The following is a 19,893-nucleotide window of genomic DNA, read 5'->3' on the forward strand; positions in this document are numbered from 1 at the left end:
TTGCATTTATTTGTTCTGATTCTTCTTTTTTTTTTTTTAATCTACTGTTGGACTGTAAATTTCCTTTTGAGCAACAGAAGTCCCCCTTGCAAAGAAACGCTGTTCCTGCTCGGCCTCTCTCTTTTTCTGGGACAGGGAATGAGTTAGAAAATCTTAACAACTCGAGGGAAAAGCTTTGAATCATTTCTTTCTTGTCATTGCTTCATGCTTCACTTTTTTGGGTGATGCTATGAAAGCACATTGTTCACTATTCTGGTAATGTTAAAATGATCAATAACATGATATTGGGAAATCACCAAATTATTTCAAAGGTGAATGGAATGTTAGAGTTGCAAGCCAAGACTTTTACTTAAACTTACTTTTTTATCCTGTTTGATGCTCTTGATATAATTAATCTGTTATAGCTATAAAAACAAAGTTGCATTTTTTCCAAACACCTTCATGCTCTTTTCAGTTCGTCAAGAGGTAAGTCTTAGAAAACCATCTTTTAAAAACGATGTTGCTTTAAAATTGTTTTACTAGGTCTAGTTTTTCAATGTCATCTTTTGTTTCACATTAAAGAAAAAACTCTTCTTGCTTTATTAAAAAAAGATTTTTTACTGGATGGCTTCAGTTTTTGTTTTTAATATTCTTGCAAGCACAATCAGATGGCAGAGTACACTGGCACATTGCCTTGTATTTATTTGACTCCCTCTCCAATGTCAAATCCTAGAGAAAAGAGCCCAGAATTCTGCAAATAAATTTGTTTTCTGAGCTTCTGCAGAGAACTGAGAGATAGTACTGTTACCCAGTGAATGCAGATGGAAATCCCAAAGATGAATTCCCGCACTTGCAAAAAAATCAGAAGCATTTTCTTTTACAGTTTCTTCTTGGTGTTAAGTTCTCTATAGAAACATTAGTTGTGACAGAGCTTGAAACCATCCCAGAGTCCTCAGAGAAGAACTGACCAGCTCGAACATGAACTTAGAATGACTTTTCCGCAGAGCACCTATTTATGCTTTAACCTTCACTTTCTCGCATTAACAGGTATGTACTTATTACAATCTGTGATATGCATGTAAATGTTGATGGTACCAACTTGTTTGTATCCAAACTCCCCCTTTATCACTTATTGGCGTGGATGTCACTGAAGCTCTCCTCTCTTCTACCTCTGCCACAGCCCCTTCTCTAATCCAGCCCATAACCTGCTATAAAATTTACTGTCCCTGAACTCCCTTTCATCATGCAGCCCCCATACCCAAAACTTCAAGGGCTTTCAAATGCCCCTGTGATAGCATCCAGTCCCCTTAGCCTGACGTCAGTGTCCTCCATGATCTGATACCAGCTCCGAAGCTCCCACCTTCACCGACCCTCATGCCCCACCCCTTGGCCTTTGTCCTTGTGGGTCTTCCTGGACTGAACATTGTGCATCCAACTCTTACCCACTCTTCAAGGTCCACCTCAAGACACACTTTCAAATCCTGTCACCTTCTTTGACCATTCTAAGTTTATGAATTCCCCTCATCTCTAAAGAGATAGAATACACATTTTGGGGGGGGGGCTTAAATCTTCCACTCACACTGAACACTGATATGTGCAAGTAAGAGCTTCACAGTTAGCACTTAATACATGGAGTCATAGAGATGGAATGAACTTTAGATTACCCTCCAATTCGGCATCTTCCGAAGTGTAGAAAATTCTCTTCGAACATGTTCCTGTCTGGGTGAACACTGACTTACAGGGTGCTGTAACTTAAATTGTGGCTGTTTCACCCTTGAATTGCTCTTATAATTAGAGGCATCTGCTCTTTGGGGAATAAAAACCCCACTCATTCCATTCCAATCAGGTGAGAATCTAATACTTCCAGAAAAGAAAAAAAAGGGGGGGATGGGGGAAAGAATCCTCTTGCTGGTCTGAGAGTTCCGGGAGTTGAAATCCCTTGTGCCTATTCTCTCCCAGAACCCCTCTAAGCATGGTCTGCCGATCTGCCCTGTCAGCATCACCCGCAGCTTGTTAGAAATGCAAATTCATGGGCCCCAGCCCACACCAGTTGAATTGGAAACTCTGTGGGTCGGGCCCAAAAATCTGAGTTTCAAGGGCCTGCATCGCCCATCTGAGATTTGGAAAACAGCTGGCCGCGGTCTGTATCTTTGTATACTTCAAAAGAGTGTCACTATGCACTTTCTCTCCAATTAAATAATCTCACAACTCTTCCTTAATTATTTTATTTTGCCAGCACGTGGTCACCCACGCATCCCACAGTTGACAAACAGGTGAGGGCACAGGTATAGAACAGTCTCACATGCCTCCAGATGTTATCACTCTGGGGCATAAAGAGAAAAAAAAAAAAAAAAAAAGCTCCGGGTGACCGCATTAGAAAACCCCCTTTAAAAGAGCCACAAGCAGTTTAATTTCCTTTAAAGCTTAGCCGGAAAAGGTTTTTGTGGTGTGCGACCCCACCTGGGCCGGGCGACGGTTCCGTACACCGCGGGTGTGGCGTGGCAGGGGGAGCGCGCGGAAGCGGAGCCGAGGAGCACTCGCAGTTGTGTTTTGAGTGGTTGCTTGGGTAGTGTTTATCTTGCTCTCCCAACACATGCACACACTCTCAGTTTCTTGTCATGAAAGGGGAACCCTGCATTTTGTAGACAAAGAGTCGCAGAAGCAACTTTCGAAAGAAAAAAAAAGAAAAAAGAAAGAAAAAAAAGGGCACCGCGCAATCTCCCCAGAGGGCAAAGAACCGCGCTGTTTGTTCTTCTGTAACTGAGCAACACCCCCGGGGCGACCGGCCTGCCTGTATCTTCTGCGGTTTTTCTTGCTCTTCCCCGCGTGGGTTCACTTCCACCCTCGGAACCCTCTAGAAGTGAAAAATCAGGCGGGGCGGCCGCAGCCCCCAGGCGGCTGGCGGAGCGCGGGCCCCAGCTGCAGGGGATCCCGGCCCAGAGCCCCGCTCAGCCCCTTCCTCCGCCGCGCGGGTAAAGGGGCGGGCTTAGGTGGCCAGGGCGCTGCGCCGCGCTCGCGGTAGGGGTCGCTGCTACGCGGCGCGCGCTCCCACCGCGGAGAATAACGGGGCCGGGCGGCAGGAGAAAGGAAACCTGCCCGGGACGCGGCGGCGGCCGGGACGGAGCGAGGGACGGGAGTTCAGTTTTGCTTGGGTGTGAGCGCGCGGCGGCTGCAACGAGCGCCGAGCGTGTAGCACCGAGCGAGCGGGTCGCCCATCTCGGGGCGACCAGGGGAGGGCAGCGAGAGGCCGGATACGAGCGCCCCAGCGGGGCGCGGAGCCGGCGAGCCTGGCCAGCGAGCGGAGCCGCGGGCGGCGCGCCTCAGGCGGGCCCCCGGAGCCGCGCAGGATGCCCCACGAAGAGTTGCCGTCCCTGCAGAGACCCCGTTATGGCTGTAAGTACGCTGCGTGCGCGCGGCTCCCGCCGGCCTTGGGGAGCCCCCTCCCCCGGGACGGCGTTGGAGAAGCCGAGGGAGCCGGGTACACGCCGCGGAGGGAGCGGGAGCGCAGCGGCTGTGGGGTTGGCAAAGTTGAGAGCTGAAGTTGCGAAAGGTAGTGAGCAGCGTCCTCCCCACAAATTCCTGTGCCTCGGCTGGTAACCCCAGTCCTTCGCCTGGAAAACCCCACGGGGGAGTGTGGGCAGCGCTGGGTCTGCGCTCTGGGACAGGCCAGGTTGGGGGCTTAGAGGTATCAGGTGAGGAGCCCTCAGAGCTCCGGGCCGCTGCCGCCTGGGGCCAGGGGGTGGCGTCAGGGACCGAATCGTTCCAACTCCCCAGGAAAGTTTGTTTGCTGTGGCTACAGGTGGGCACCGCAAGTGCTGTGCCCACGCACTCCGCCAGTGGCAAAGTCGGCTCTCCTGGAAGGGCAGGCGTCTCCTTCTACCCTGCTCCCTCGGACTGCACCTGAGCGGCAAGGGCCCGTTGGCACCCCACTGACGCGAATCCCATACCGGTGCTGGTGCAAGGGGCAGCGCTGGGCCCAGCCCCTCTCTTGCCCGCTTCCCTGTGACCCTGTCGGGACTGCCACGGGGAGAGGATGCAGAGTTAGGCTCCCCAGGATCCGGCGCGAGCCCGCGTGACTTGACCGAGATGGTGTAGATTACCCAGCCAGGGGCTGCCATTCGGACAGAGGTTGCTTTGGCGGATCATGAGGGGATGGAGCCAGATTAGCACCAACCACGTGGCTTCATGCACAGAGTTCAGAGTCTTCGCTAAACGTGTGCCAGGAAGTATTTCCTTTAAAACAAACAAAAAGTTGGCGCTCTGTCTCCACGGTTGGCCCTGTCAGTGAACCCATGACCGAAGACCATTGGTTAATCTTTTGCCCTGGCTGGCCGAGGAGTCAGTTTGGGGTTAAGGTGGTGATTCCTGCTGCAGCGCGGTTGTGTTTGGCAGGGTGGGGTGGCTGGTCGGGAGGGCCACCAACTCGGCTCATTAAAAAAGGGGAGTAACTTGTGTAAGTTCTTCCTCCGCACTAGGCTGGGGATGGAGTGTCAGAGATAGGAAGTTCGTTGTGCCATGTGACCCTTTTGGTGTCAGGCAATGAGGAAGAAGCCTGAGGAGCCAGCTGCATTCTCTGTACAGTAGTGAAATGCACAGAACAGTTCACCCCGACCCAGCTCCCTGCCCCCTTGATTACACTTTAGTAAGCCACAGGGACAACAGAGCTGCTTGGATCCAAGCAGGCATGCTGTGGTCATTCAGTGTGTGGTGTCAGCCACGGGTTGGTGAAAGTCTTTTATTTATGTGACGAGCTCCCAGAACATAGGTAGCTTCCCTGTGTCAAACTATGAGATGACCACAAAGTCTGAAAACGAGGCCCATGCACACCAAGAAATGGCTTTAGATACCACATTTAAAGCCTGGTGTAGTTGGGGGGTCATCTCTCACTAGTTCAATATGCTGTGCAAGGTTGCAGTGAATGAAGGGCATTAATGCACCATCTTCACACACAGAGACAGATGTGTCATGTTTGCTTGATTTATTTATTTTTTTTCCCCGTTGAATGTACCTGCGGACTTAGCATACTCCAGAAAGCAGCCAAGGAGGTTCAGATTCTGCAACCGCAAAGAACATTACACCTTGCTACTTTCTCTGGAAATCATTGTCCAGCTTTTCTCACGAGGCTGGTGTGATGGCGTGGTGTGCCACCTTATTGGAATCACTCCTGTTGGCCTTCCCCCAGCTCAGGAAGTGCTTTGGTCACGGAGTAAAAGAAAAATGTTTGATGGTTTCCAGACTTTATGGTCACCCTAAAATATTAAGGCTTTAATAAAGTAGCCTGGTAAGTCCTTAAAATGAACATTCTGTAATTTGCTACTGGGTTCATAGCTTATTTGAAAAAATCTAGTTGAATACACTTTAGTGTTAGCCAGTGTTAGGTAACATGCATTATTCATGCAAAAGGAGACTGTGTGATGTACCAGAATACAGAATTTCTGCTAGTGGATTGATTTTTTGGGGGGGGGGGGGCGGGGGGAAAGGGCTCTGTCAACACAACACTGTAAATAGTGCTGTGAGTTCTTCACAGAAAGTCTGGGCAAGGAAAATGCCCTGTCCTTGCTGTGTTGATGAAAGAATTGTGTTTTTCTTGTCTGTGGGTTTGGTAAGTACAGGTTCCATAAAACCCTGAACTACACGAAACAGGCTTTATCCCTGACACTTAAAAACGAGTCCCAGTACATTTCCCATACATTGTTGTTGGTTCAGTCTTAGTACTGGACATTCTGAGTGAAAGGTATTTGAGACTGGGCTTTGAAAACAACTTTTTAGTAATTGGTATTAACTGTTAAACTTGTTTTAGATCTGGTCTTCTGTTCTGCTATCTCTCCTCCCCTTGTAATGTCATTTAATTCTGTAATTCTTGGACGAAGTAAATTCACGGAGCTCAGGGCTGTTAGGGCATCTCTCTTTTCACCAGGCTGAGTGTCTGTAAAACACCACATAGTAAGTTGTACTTGAGGGATTTCTCAATGAGTTCTCCGTGAAGGCCCCTTTCTCAGATTCTGGCATGAGAGATTGTTGAAGTCGTCCTGATGGGCACACTGGAGCACTGAATTAAAATTAAATAGATCATTTTCTATTTAATTCCTGCTTTTTCCATTTTGGCCACATTCTCCTGCAACCTTTGAAATTTGTGTCCCGTTACTAGAGAACAAAGCTGAAATAATTGCTCATTCACGTGTGCTGCAGGGAAGAAGTGGCAAAAGGTAAAGGTGGAAATTGCTTTACTAATTTAGACATAACCAGAATATTGTATGATATACTGTCATAACCAGAATATCTTTCTACACTCAAAACCAAATTTATTTATTTTTAAATATTTTATTTATTAATTTGAGGGAGGAAGAGAGGGCATGAGTAGGGGGAGGGGCAGACTCCCCGCTGAGCACAGAGCCAGATGTCAGGCTGGATCCCAGGACCCTGAGATCATGACCTGAGCCAAAGTCAGACGCTTAGCCCCCCACCCATGCACCCCCAAACCAAACTTAAATGATACTTAAGCTTAGGCATGATTTGCAAACAATTTTTGTGCTGTTGTAATGAACTATGACAAATTAGCCAAAGTAATGCTCAAAGCATATTGGCGCCATGATCTGTCAGAAGTTTTCTTCCAGTTATTTGAGAGTTAAGAATACCACTGATGATAAAAGAGGGGCTTCCTGATTAGACTCCGATGATCTCACTCAGAATTGATAATTCACTCACCATTTAAGTGCCTACGGTGGGTGGGTAATCAATGGGCTTTCGGCAAGAACTGTGGTTTTCTGCCCCCAGCAAAACTTTTCTCTCATGAGAAACATTGTAAAACTAATAGTGATCAATGTTTCACTGTTTCTTTTAAAAAGTGCAACCTGGGCCTAATAGAAGGGGTGTGTGGTGTGTGTGTGTGTGTTGGGCAGGTGGGGGGCCTATACTGGCTGATGCTTTGACCTCCCTCCCCTCCTTCCCTCCCTCCTTCTTCCTCCCTTCCTCCCTTCCTTCCTTCCTTCCTTCCTTCCTTCCTTCCTTCCTTCCTTCCTTCCTTTGATAATGCTCCTGTTCGAATGGCGAGATTTTTCCAAATCACCTGGTAACTGGAGTATTGGGGTGGGTAATGTAAACCTCTTAACCCTTTCTCAGTGTGAATCTGAGAAGAAATCTGAGTTCTGAACAGGTTGAACTCAGGCGTTACATCTGTTTAGTGCATCTTGGCTTCAACATTACATCGGTGTTTTCATGTGAGTGCAAAAGGTGTAAGGTATCTGCTGTGTTGCCACGTGATGCTGTCATTAGACCGAAAGTCAAGTCACTTCTTCGTGTGCTATTGTTTTGGTTGAGTTTTTCAAAAGGATCTTCAAGGTCAACAGCTAAAGTGTTATTTTAGTATGCCTTTAACTTTAATTACACATGTTGTTAGTCAAAATGACTTGTTTGGGAGAGTTTAAGCTTGTAATACCAAGTTTGTTTTAGAATTTAGTATTTAGGGTGTTAGCTAACCCCTTTTTTCTCTAGGGAACCGTTGGTCTGCTGTTGCCCCTTACCCTCCCACTATGCAATCTTTTTAACAGCTCATTTTACTTAAAAGCCTAGTATACAAACAGATCAAATGCACCAAGTCTGCATGGTAACCAAAGGAGAAACAAAGGCCACTCAACTTCGGATTTGATAATCAAGTGTAGTCCTACACGGTAGGCATTGCAGCCTGGGGAATTGAGGCTAGTGAACTTTCCAAGAGCTGGTGCTTTTCATGTACAGCTGTTACCATCTGCTCATTATTACCTTAGAGAGGAACAGTGTTTCCCCATTTCACAAAGGAGCTGCAATCCATGATAATGTCTCAAGGCCACACAGCTGGCTGGTGACAGTGGGAACGTGAAAGCTGGTGCTGTCAGAACCTGAAGGCTCTTCTCCCCAGCTGTTGTCAATTTGTCTCCCCTGAATTACTCGGAGGGGTTTCACCTCTTTCTGTTTCAGGTGTTGGCCATGATTTTATCAAACTGCAGAAACCTGTAGCTATTTGGATAGTGTGATCTTTTAAAAGTAGAGGCATAATATCGTCTCAACTGGATTTTGCTTCCTCCCCGTCCCCAAGGAAAGCGTGGAAGAATACATGAGCTTTTTATAGAGTACATCCAGGCTTCATCAAAGGGTTTTATGTATGTGTAGAGACATCCCATCTCCCTGTGAGGCACTGAAATGAAAGAAAGATTTTTCCATAATACAGTGGTATGCTCCAGTGATTGCAAATGGGATAATTTGTAAAACACACTTGATTACGTATACTGGCCATGCCTTCAAATCTGGGGTTGATGAGAAATCAGGCAGAAGCTTGCAGCGAGGTGACCCACAAGTGAGCCAGGACTTTTTCACTTAACTGTTCTAGTTTATTTTTCTCTGTTGAAGGGCAGAATGGTGTCTGTGAAATGGCAAAAGCTTTGGAGTTAAGTAGATGTGGGTTTGCATCTTTACTGTAGCACTGAGTGCCTATGTAGCCTTGGGGTTTTCTCCTGTGCCTCGGAGGGGGGTGTTTTATATGGTGGCTGATGTGGTTCTTGGGACACGTTCCCAAACGAACTGTGGAAATCTCAATTAATTGAGCACCTAATATGTACAACAGATGATGGGTGAAAGAAAAATGACTAAGATGGTAACAGCTGCGAGAGAAACCGGGAGATAATAACGCTTACATTTCTGTGAGTGCACTTCCTAGTTCTGTGGAAGTGAAGACACGAGAGTGATGGGTGGGGCAACGGGAAGGCTTCACATGGAATGTGAATTTGAACAAGACCTTGAGGAAGGTGGGAGGAAACAGTGGAAGGCATTTGCATGTATTAGTTGAGGGATTGAAGCGTAGATGGTAGGACCAGTGAGCCCGTCTTGAGGAAAGTAGCTCAGCTCAGTCTCTTACTGAAATATCTTTTTCTTTTTTCTTTTTCTTTTTTTTTTTTTTTAAACTTTTCATTAGATTTGGATTGGTGAGTGGCCTAGTGAAGTGGGGGAATGGAGGGAAGGTTAGGTGTGGTTGGAGTGCCTGGTGCTGGAAACTCCAGGAGAGCAGGTGAGGCTCGTGCACGGGGCATGTGGCGTCTGCTCACTCTGCTGCTCAGAGGTCCCTTCACCATGCTTCGAGGTTTGGGGATTCCTACGGTTGGGGATGGGCAGGTTTGTCAGAGTTTTGTTCAGCGTAGGACATGTTGCTGAATGATGATGATGCTTATGGTACTGAAGGCGTTCAATGAATACAGAGACAGGTAGGCATGGACCCTCCTGGGCACTCGTCGACTCCAGCCCAGGAGACGGACAGCTAACCATCCCCGAAGGTCGATTCTCTAAGAGCAGTGAGAAGAAAAGGTACAGTTACAGCAGGACAGGAATCTTGACATGCAAATTATTGGGCAGTAGGGTTTTTTTACCTCCTTTTTTTCTTCATTTTCTCCATTACTTGAGGCAATTTTGCTTCTCAAATTTTACTAGAGATTCCGTGCCTCGACGGCCTGCATCTCAGTTGTGTGGGAAGATGGCTAATACCGTATTTCCAATTCATCGTTTCGGTGTAACGAGACTGAATGGACTCTCCCGTCGTTTTGCCACCGTGGGTTAGGCCGCGGGTGTCAGCGTGCCTGAATGCACCTGACCGCTCTTCCTCTGGCCAGGGCGGTGGTTTTCAGGGAGCGCTTCCTGGAGGAGCAACAGAGAGCATCACCTGAGACCTGATGCAAAGGCAGATTTCTGGGCACCCCCCCCCCCCCCCGGCCTTCTGAATCAGCAGCCGGGGCAGGGCCCACACCATTTCAGTGAGCCTTGGAGGGGATTCTGTCGCCCTGGTCAAGGGCAAAGGTGACAAGATGTTCCTCATACACAGGCGCCCCCGTCACCGGACTCACCGGGTTTTGTCAGATGAGTGTAAACACATGGCTACAATGCCGAAGGCCTTATTTAACTTGCTCCTTGTGTGTTGGATTTGAGCACACACCTGGCACCACATACAAGCCCGGGGACTTGATTTCTAGACAAATTTGTGTTTATCTTATAGGATTTATTTTTGTCTGTCTTGAAGGTTGCTTTTCTCTCTTCTGGGAAGCAAATGTGATGTAGAAGATAAAGTCCAAAATCTCCATGGAGGAGGGATTGAGACCCACTTCCCAAGACTTTCTAGGCGGAGGTGGTGTTTTTAGGAGCCACTGGGGAAACTTTCTGTGTAAACGGGAGGCACCAAGTTGGCAATTCTGAGCTCTAATACTGGCATGGGTGCCTGGACAGAAAGGGCTAAGGATGTCCTCTTCATCTTTTTCTTCAGAACAACTTCAAGTGTTTTCAATTCATTCACTTATTCACGGTTTTTAGAACAGTTGAGCATGCCAGCAGAAACACTATTGGATTTAGGTCATCCGCACACTGCAGGGAAACTACAAATCTGTTTATTTTGCTACTGATTATGGACAGGAGGACATTCCTATGATTTGATTTGATTTTCTTTTTTGCTTGGGGTCCCCAAAGATGACTTTTTTAAAAAAAGATCTTATTTATCAGAGAAAGCAAGCAGAGGGAGAGGGAGAGACTCTCAAGCAGACTCCCCACTGAGTGCAGAGCCCACAAAGGGCTCGATTTCACAACCCTGAGATCATGACCTGAGCCGAGATTAAGAGTTGGGTGCTCCACTGACAGCCACCCAGGTGCCCCGAAAGATGACTTTTAATTTTTCTCCTTTATCCATTACTACCAAATTTCTGAAGGAAGACCTTTTTATATCATTTTAAAAAATTAAGATCAATTAGTTCCTGGTAATTTTTTCCATTCTCACATGTTTTTTGTTGTTTTTTTTGTTTTGTTTTGTTTTGTTTTTACAGATACGAATTCAGTCTTAAGTAATGTTCATGCATTTCCTTAGTCATCTCTACCTAAAAAGACTTGATTTGCGAGTGATGGAAGCAACATATATTTCAATCAAGTGATGTTTATGTTCATTATCTAGCTGGTAGCTTGGTATCCTGGCACTGAGGAAACATTCAGTAAATATTTGCTGTTATTACAGGTTTTGCTTAAAGTGTCTGTACTGTTTCTCTAAAGGAGGAACTTGTTTCTGTTATCTGTTAAAGATAATCAGGTCAGCTTTCAAGTGCCAGGCAAATACTTAATGTTTAGATTTGTTTTCACACTGTGTGAAACCTAGTCAAGTTATTTCCGTTTCTCTGTGCCTTAGTTTCCATACTTACAAGCTGCAAGTGGGAAGGTCCATGCTCAGAGGGTTAAGTGACGTAATACATGGAAATGTACGTGTTCCGAATGTGCCTCTGGAGAGTCCGAGCTTGGATGCTGGAGGGGCGAGGCTGATGGCGGTGGCAGTACCCCCTCATTGCTCCTGCCCCATGCCTGTCTCCCTTGCTCTTTACCCTTTTCTCTCCTGAACAGGAAGTGGGCTTAAAATCCTGGGCCCAGGTGCACCTGTCTGGCTCAGTCGGTAGAACATGCAACTCTTTGATCTTGGGGTTGTGAGTTCGAGCCCCACTTTGAGGGTGGAGTTTACTTAAAAAAATAAAAAAATCCTGGACCCATACTATTATGAAAGTGTATACTCAAGGGAACATTTTTTTAGTTATCTATATGGAAATTGAGTGAATCTTACTTTGGGTGGAGATCAAATCATCCTTGTTTATGTATACATAAAAAAAAAATCCCAATGCATTTCATTGCTGTTTCCAAATCAAGTTGGACTGGGATTGGATTCCTGCACTGCATTTTTCTGTCATCTTAAAAATGATCGTGGACTTGTGAGTCACACATCCACACACAGTGAGGAACTTTCGCTCTGCGTTACTAAGGTTTTTGTCATCTCTTTCAGGGTTAAGTCGATTGCTGTTGTGGCTGCTGCTGGTTTGGAAGCCCAAGGGTTCGTGATGCTCTCAAGATGGGCAGGAACTACTTGAAATAAGTGTTAGTCTTTATGCTTGGTTCCCCTTGCAGAGTTGGGCATGGTGAGCAGGGTCCACCTTGTGCTGTGGGGGTTTAGAAGGGAGGCGAGGAAGAGGAGGAAGTGCACTGGGTTCGTCTGACCTCCCTCAGGCCTTACTGCCTCTAGAAAGTTAGTGAAGCTTAAATTCATGGGCCCAGTGAAGCTCAACGGATAGGAATACCCGAGGTGTGTGTTGGAGCCAGGAGAAGTAGAGAATCTTGGCTGGTTTTCACCTTGGCACTTGGAGATGACTCATTCATTCAGCTCTCCTTCTCTACCAGGCATTTTATTCTAGCACGTTGCCTATAAAAGTTTTCTATCAACCACTCTAGTGCTGTCTCAGAAAGGGAGAGCTGAGACCGGCTAGACTTCAGTGACTGCTGCACGGCTATTGGCTACGTCTGCCACTTGTTCGTTCTTGGCCTGAGCCCTGGGCTGACCAAGCAGGCTTCACAGGGGTGGGGTGAGGGGGCTGGGAAGTGTTGGTCATATAGTCAGCCTCACGGGTTATGAGTTCTCCTTTTAGCCGCCCCCGAAACTGTGCTGCCCCCATATGAGATCCAGGCAGGCGGCTTCCCAGAGCTTTGCTCAGACTGAACCCTTAGAAGTTCGTCTGAGAAAGGGTCATTACAGAGTGGATACAAACGTCCTTTAGCTTTCATTCTGTAGCTGAGATTTTCTGAAGGAAAAACAATTACTTAAAAAACATATATAAAGATACCTGTCCATGGGAACTGCGGTGACGCCAGTCCTGTCCTGTCCTTTGGCACTAAATCTGGGTACAGTCTCAGATTTCTTCCTTGGTTCTCCAATAAAATGTTTGCTGTTGTCTGTTTGCATTAGCCGGTAGTTTGAAGGGTTGTGCTTACATATTCCTCTTCAATGTAGGCTCTGGCAGGGGTGGGAATACTAATTTAAATTGATCTACCATGAATCACTTTTCAAAACAAATGAGTTTTGAAAAATAGTGTACTACATGGATTACTCTAAGGGAAAACATGGACAAAATTTAAAAAAAAAAATACCCTTGATGGTCAGGACTATGTTTTGGTTACTGCTCTGTCCCCAGTATCTGGGACATAGGTCAACTGTTGTGTCAGCAGTGGGTCTATTTAGGTAATGAGGTAATGGGTGAATTAAAAAAGGTTTTTCTCTTCAAATTTTTTTATAAACATGTTTTTTTATAGTTAGAAAGGTTATAATAGTTACCCTTATCTGATGAGGATACAAAGTTCTTGTGGAGAAAATCAGAGTCTGAAAGACAGTTCTGTTGTCATGGAAGGATTCAGTGGAGATCTGATTTTCAGTTTGTGTGTGTGTGTGTGTGTGTGTGTGTGTATGTGTGTGCACGCGCGCGCATGCGTGAGAGAGAGAGAAAGAGAAATGGTGAGACAGACTGAGGGGCTGAAGTGTTCAGAGGTCCAGGACTTGTAGTTGTTAAGTTGTTGGAGTTGGGATAGAGATCACTTGAGGTCGGATGAAAAACATGAAGATCAGCAAGGTGAACTTAACAATGGTGACAAGAAAAAAAATCCTAGGTGGGCAGTAGCTATTTAAGATTTTCTGTTTGTTTTAGTAATCTCCACACCCAAGGTGGGGCTCAAACTCAAGACCTTGAGATCAAGAGTCGTATGCTCTTCCGCACTGAGCCAGCGGGGCACCTCAGGGTTTTAAAATGTGTGAAGGGTAAGTGTTAAGGAACTTAATCTGTCAAAAGCAATAATTTCCCCAAAAGTAATGTCCACAGAGACAATAAAGATGGTCAACGTAACAGTAGGGGATTATTCTCTTGACTCGTAAGAAGTCTCAACAGCTTGTAAAGAGGTAGACCCCTATTTATTTTTCTTTCATTCAACAAGAGGTGCAGGATGCTGTGTATATGACGGAATTCACACAGTTTGCAGACCAAATGCCTTCAGAGGTCACGTGTGATCGAGTCTTACATAAAAATAAGCTTTGGAGTGTCCTTCAATTGGAGACTGCGTTTGCTGCCTTAGGCACTCAAATTGGGAGTAAAATAATTGTGACCAGTAAGCAGATAACCGTGCACAGGAGTCTAGAAGCTTACTGGCTTCTCGGAAGCTGCCATTGTCCCCTGCAACCCAGGCAGCTATGGTGGAAGAATTGTCCCCTTGGAACCATGAGAAACATGAGGCACTGTGAGGACAAGGGCAGCATCTAGCATTGGAGAGCTCAGGTTAAGGTGTCCCTTGCTTTGTGACATTGCCTATGACTTCCCTGAGCTCCTGTCTGTATCTGAAAAATGAGTTTGTTTACCCCAAAAGGGATACGCGGTATGGGAGATTATGTGGAAAATGATTCAAGTGGGTATATGTGTGATCGTGTTTGGGAGTAATTTTGCCACTAACCTGAGTAACTTTCTGGTATAGTCTCACTCATGTTAGTGTTGATCACTTATCAATTGCCCTCAAAGGCAGTGCCACTTGAGTTTTGCGACATATGCTGTTTTTGGACCCATATTTGAAATGAGATTTCTTTTCTTCTTGCTCTAGTTTGAAAGGCAAAGTTATGACTTGTGGTAACATCATCTGAGTGATGTAAACTTTCTAAATCCTAAGACAGGCTCTTTGGCCAGATCCTTCCTTGTCCAGCTGAACATTTTTTTTTTTTTTTACCAGGAAGTGTTTATAATGCACACACAAGTGAATAGTAAGATCTTTAAACTTAAAGACTTCTCGAGAGTAGTGTCTTTGAGACTGTGCTGTAGGCAAGTGTTTCATGAAGGGAAACTACTTTATGGGACATGGGAAACCTTTGTGTTCAGCAGTGGGGGATGAAGCTAGGGAATGCAACTCTCTCTCTCAATCTTATGATAACTGCTTTCTTTCCGGGGCATCCAGTCAGAAAACAGATGCCTGAAAAGGCCAACAGGCAACAGTGAGTTGAAAGACCCTTGGGGGGGTGCCTTAGTGGCTCAGTCGGTTAAGCATGCAACTCTTGATCTCAGCTCAGGTCTCGATCTCAGGGTCATGAGTTCAAGCCCCATGTTGGGCTCCACGCTGGGTGTGGAGCTTACATAAAACAACAAAAATTCCTTTCTTTCCAAAGTTGAGATGCTGTGATTTATTTTTAAATAAAGGAAGGGTGGAAGGCAGGACAGCTGGGGTCATTTGGGGCTTGAGAAGAATTCTCAGGGCTGCTGGGTGTCAACAGTGGGCCAGCTTGCTAGGTTAATAGTACTCTTGGTTTAGGGCTCGTGTAATTCGTAGTTGGCAACCTGGCTTCCTAGCCCAGTCTCCACGGGAGCTTTACAAAGAAAGTGTTGATTCCCCAGATCCCGTCCCCGAGATACTCTGTTGATTTGTTTTGGTATAGAACTCTGACATAGGTATTTTTGTTTTGTTTTATTTTTCTATATTTTAACTCAAAGTACAATACAGCGAACACCCATTCCTTTCACTTAGCTTCACTGGCTGTTACCCTCCTGCCACCCCAGTCCGTGTGCAGGCACTGTGGCCTCTCCCCGCCAAATCCTCAGCTCCCATCTTACACGCCAGCAAGGACCTTCTCCTCCCCAGCTGCTTCCCCAGGACCACCAGCACCGTGTGTTCAAGTCCACGGTCCAGTTTGAAATGCAGCACTAGGATTTTTCCCAGGTGTACTTTATAACCAGCTTTATGGATCCATGGTCCAGTCAAGTTTCTCACATCGTTTCTGGCTGTTGGGCCCACCCTCACCCTGGTCTTCCCCAGCCTGAACGGCCGCTGCTGCCTCCCTATCGGGTCAAGGACACCGAATGCTCCTTGGAGCCCAGGCCCATTTCCTGGCGTGAATGTCTTAGGAGCGATGTGGTTTCCTCCCAGCGCACCGCATCAGGAGGCCACTGGGTCCCACCTCCCGCTACTGGTGATGAATAGACAGTTTTTAAAACTCCGTAGGAGATTCCAACGGGCGGCCAAGGTTCGAAATCCACCGAATTAAAACCCCTTGGTCCATGTGTATGTGTGTTTGCCATAAAAGACACAACATAAAATTGACCACTTAAAGCATTTTTAAGGGTACAGTGCTCGGGCATTGGGTCCGTTCACAGTGTTAGGCAATCATAACCACCGTTCATCTCCAGAGCTTTTTCATCTTCTCAAACCGAAACTTTGTACTCATTAAGCACCAACTGCCCGTTTTCCCTTCCTCTCTGGCCCTGGCACCCCCCCTTCTCCTTTCTCTCTGATTTTGGTTAGTCTAGATCCTGCAGGTAGGTGGATGTGTGATTTCTAGCCTTTGCATCTGGCTTCCTTCACCTGCTGGAATGTCCTCACGGTGCATCCAAGTTGTAGCATGTAGCAGAACCTGCTTTTTTTTTTTTTAATGTTTTTTTATTATATTATGTTAGTCACCATACAGTACATCCCCGGTTTCCGATGTAAAGCAGAACCTGCTTTTTAAAGCTGAATGATATTCCATGGTGTGTATAATATACATGGTGAGTAATATATATGGGGTGTGTGTGTGTGTGTGTGTGTGTATACACACCATAGTTTGTGTATCCATTCATCCATTGATGAGCCTTAGTTTCTACCTTTGGCTATTATGAATGACGCTGCTGTGGACATAGTTGTGTACAAGAATGTGTTTGAGTCTCTGCTTTTGCTGCTTCTGAGTGTATACCCAGAAATGGGATTGCTGGATCATATGGTAATGCTCTGTTTAATTTTTAGAGAAACTACCACCCACCTCTCACTTTTCAATAAAGTGAATTAAGAAGCTTTAGAAGGGTGAAGTATCTTGGAATTTGAGGAAGAAGTAAGCCCACAGGCCTCCAGGCTTCTGTTCCTATTCCTTCCCCAAGGTAATAGGATTGATCTCTTCATAGGGATAAAGACCAAGGGTGGAAATCCTTAGTTTTTTACAGCCTCAGGTGGTATGCAGAATAAGGGTTAGAGTATAGTATTTCCTTAACAGTATGCGTAACTTCTTGGGGCACCTGGGTGGCCCAGTTGATTACTGGGCTGGCTTTGGCTTGGGTCGTGACCCCGGGGTCCTGGCTCCCTGCTCAGCAGGGGGTCTGCTTCTCTCTCTCTTCCCCTCTGCCTGCCACTCCCCCTGCTTGTGTGCTGTCAAATAAATAAATAAAATTAAAAAAAAAAAAAAACCAGTATGCGTAACTTCTCAAAGAGTTTAGTTTGGGACTGGTAATTTAAATAAATAGTACATAGCAAACAAGTTGCCCCTCGTCTCTGTAAGTAATGCGAAGGGAGGTAATAGGTTGCCTCTCTGGGGCCGGTTGGGTTTTTAAAACAGAATATTTTAGTTAGCTCCTCCAAATACTAAATGTGTGACCTTGGGCAAAGTCTTGACTTCCCTGGTTCATGTTGGGCAACTGTAAAACGGGGATAATGACTGGAATGAATTAGTCTGTGTAAAGTCCTTGGTTTCTGGTACAAGAGAAAGCACTCATTCAGTGCAAGCTATGAATATAATTCCATCAGTTTCAAAGACGTTATTTAGATCTGATTGTCTTTGAAAGTATTTGAAAGCGGGTATTTTTAAAATGAGTTATGACTGTTTTACTGGGCTTGGCATCTCTGTGGGGCAGTCTGAGACGGGTGGCCTGAGGCCTCGAGAACGAGGGTTCTTAATCTGAAGAGTGGCAGGAGCCAGTGAGAGCCAGCGCTAGCGAACAACTGTGGACTGGAAGTAAGGGCAGACTGTTTCCCAGGGCGCGGATGGGTCATTTTTACCTACAGCCGCAGCTGTGGGGTCCGCAATAAGAACGTGTGTTCGGCGGGTTTGGGCTTCACTGTACCCTGCGGCATTGGGTCCAGGACTGGGCGGGCGGCTCTTTGGGAATGCTGGTTATTCTTTTATTTCCTGGTTGACCGTGAGCTGAGAATTTCCACATCAGTCCTACTGCATCTAACCAAGTTGCTGTGTGTTAATGATAAGTTTGGAGCTTGCGCTAAATAGAGCCTGCGAAGTCCCAGGGATTATTTAACAAGAGAAAATGTTGGTTCTGCAGAGCCAGTAGCTTTGGGAGTATTGAAAATTGGGTGGTTGTCCTGGAGTGGGAAACCCTGATCTAACCCTGGTCTTGGGCCTGTCTCTGGTTGCCTTGCACAGCCTGCGGAGAGACGTCCCTCAGTGCTGCTTGTCTTCTGGGAGGGGACGGGACCACGAGAGGTGGAGAATATGTACACAGCTTGAAACCGACGGAGGGGCTTCTGCCTCGTTCTGTCAGTTTAACTTCCGAAGAAGCTGATGATAACATGGGGACACAGTGCTTTTCCGGGCCAGGCGCCTTGAGAGGCATTTGATACAGATCTCCTGATTTAATCCTTACGCCGACCTCCGGGTTGGTGATGTTATCCCTATGTTATAGGAGGGCAGAGTGAGGTAGAGAGAGATTAAAGGGCAGAGTCGAGATTCGAATCCAGGCAGTGTGACTCCAGATTTTGCACCCACCATTCCGGTTGGATAGAAGTTAAAAAGTCCATTTTTGGCTCTTGGTCCTCTGTCTTTTGGGTATTCCATTTAGCCATTGTATTAGTTCCTATTGATAACAGATTAACACAAACTGGGGGCTTACCTGCAGCTTGAGAGAAAACAGCAGTGTATTTTCTCACAGTTCTGGAGGCTAGAAGCACAGTCGAGGTGTCACCTGGGCCATGCTCCCTCTGAAGTCTCTGCTGGAGGGTCCCTTCTTGCCTCCTGTCTTCCTTGCTTCTGGCTGTGGCTGGCAACACTGACCGTAACTTGGCTTTTAGATGCATCACTCCAATCTCTTCCTCCGTGATTACATAGCATTCTCCCGCGTGTCTGTTCGGTCTTCCTAGAAAACACTAGTCATTGGATTAAGGCCCATGCTAATGTGCTGTGACCTCATTTTAATTCATTGCATCTGCAAAGACCCCATTTCAGAATAAATTCACATTCCAAGGTTCTGAGTACGTGTGAATTTTGGTGTGTGTGTTGGGGGGTGGGGGGGGGGAGCTGTTCAACCCAGTACAGCCATTAACTTGGGGAAAAGGAGGAACTGTAGACATGGTAAATTTTGGGCACAGTGACTTCGGCTGCTCATAAGCATTCAGTGAGTATAGCCATGGAGAGGTGGTGAGTTGGGGGGGTGGCTGGTACCTGCTGTTCAGTCAAGCATTTGCTTATCACCAAACAGATGAAAGAAGGGGGTGCAAGCAGAGTGCAGGGGGAGCAGATAGCAAAGAGAGGCTTTGGCAGAGATGTGATGGCGGGCGCCCACCGAGTGGAAGACAGCGGTAATAGCAACGCCGTTGAGCAGCCAGCGTCTCAGCCTCATAATTGAAACCTTCTCTCAGTGACTTAAAGGCTTCTTAGCGTGTGCTGATTCAGAGAAATGGGTGGTGTGTGGTCCTTTTTAGAGCAGTTTGTATCAAGTTTACTTTGCAGTGTCTGTAGGCTTAGCCAACAGTTAGGCAGAAAATAGGCTCATTTAGAAGTCATTTGATCAGGCTGGGTGGCTGAGATATACATTGTTCCCAGCATAATTTCTATGGCAACAGGACCGTCTGACATAAGTCCATAACTCAAGTTTACGAATATCCGCTTTCCATGTTGTGCTTTGGCCTGATAAGCACAGAAGCAAACTTGCGGCTCATCTATAGGACTTGTGAAGGCGTGAGGCGCTGTTTTCAGTGTATTTGTACTCCTCCCTTCATTGCTCTTTTACTGTTTTTTTTTTTTTACCCCATTTCTTTATATTTATACTGTTTTTGTTTTGTTTTACTAAATACCTATCTTGGTTGACCTCAAATACTCTGAGGAAGGAAGTGAGACATAAGTGTTCATGCAGTGAAGGAGCACTTAGGGCAGATAGCTGCCCTTCGAGAGCTGACCTCTGCCCAAGGAGACAGCGCGGTGTCACAGAGCTCTGGCTCTATCGCTCATTGTCACTCGGCTGTGGTTTGCTGTCCTGTGAAATCCGAGTGTACCTATCAGATGACCTCATTAGGACAAAATGGGATAGCAAGGGTACAGCACTTAGCACAGGGCCT

At 46.3% G+C, this 19,893-nt stretch overlaps 1 protein-coding gene and 1 long non-coding RNA gene across 5 annotated transcripts in view; one reads left to right on the forward strand and one right to left on the reverse strand.

The window, feature by feature from the left end:
- LOC113255193 (uncharacterized) overlaps nt 1-4,410 on the reverse strand; it is a 29,623-nt gene extending 25,213 nt beyond the window's left edge. The window contains exon 1 of one of the 4 annotated variants that reach the window (XR_003316202.4): nt 3,927-4,403. This is a non-coding gene — a long non-coding RNA (uncharacterized LOC113255193). Of the gene's footprint in view, nt 1-3,926 lie in introns of all 4 variants that reach the window. The other 3 variants (XR_008957559.1, XR_006409522.3, XR_006409523.3) reach the window with 3 other exon arrangements.
- The window catches only part of IQGAP2 (IQ motif containing GTPase activating protein 2), a 273,778-nt gene continuing 256,917 nt past the window's right edge, over nt 3,033-19,893 (forward strand). The window contains exon 1 of the mRNA XM_026498758.4: nt 3,033-3,372. Coding sequence (XP_026354543.3) covers nt 3,327-3,372 — 46 coding nt within the window. The 5' untranslated portion in view covers nt 3,033-3,326. The remainder of the gene's footprint in view (nt 3,373-19,893) is intronic.

Source organism: Ursus arctos, unplaced genomic scaffold (assembly GCF_023065955.2).
Source record: "Ursus arctos isolate Adak ecotype North America unplaced genomic scaffold, UrsArc2.0 scaffold_5, whole genome shotgun sequence".
Classification (NCBI taxonomy): domain Eukaryota; kingdom Metazoa; phylum Chordata; class Mammalia; order Carnivora; family Ursidae; genus Ursus; species Ursus arctos.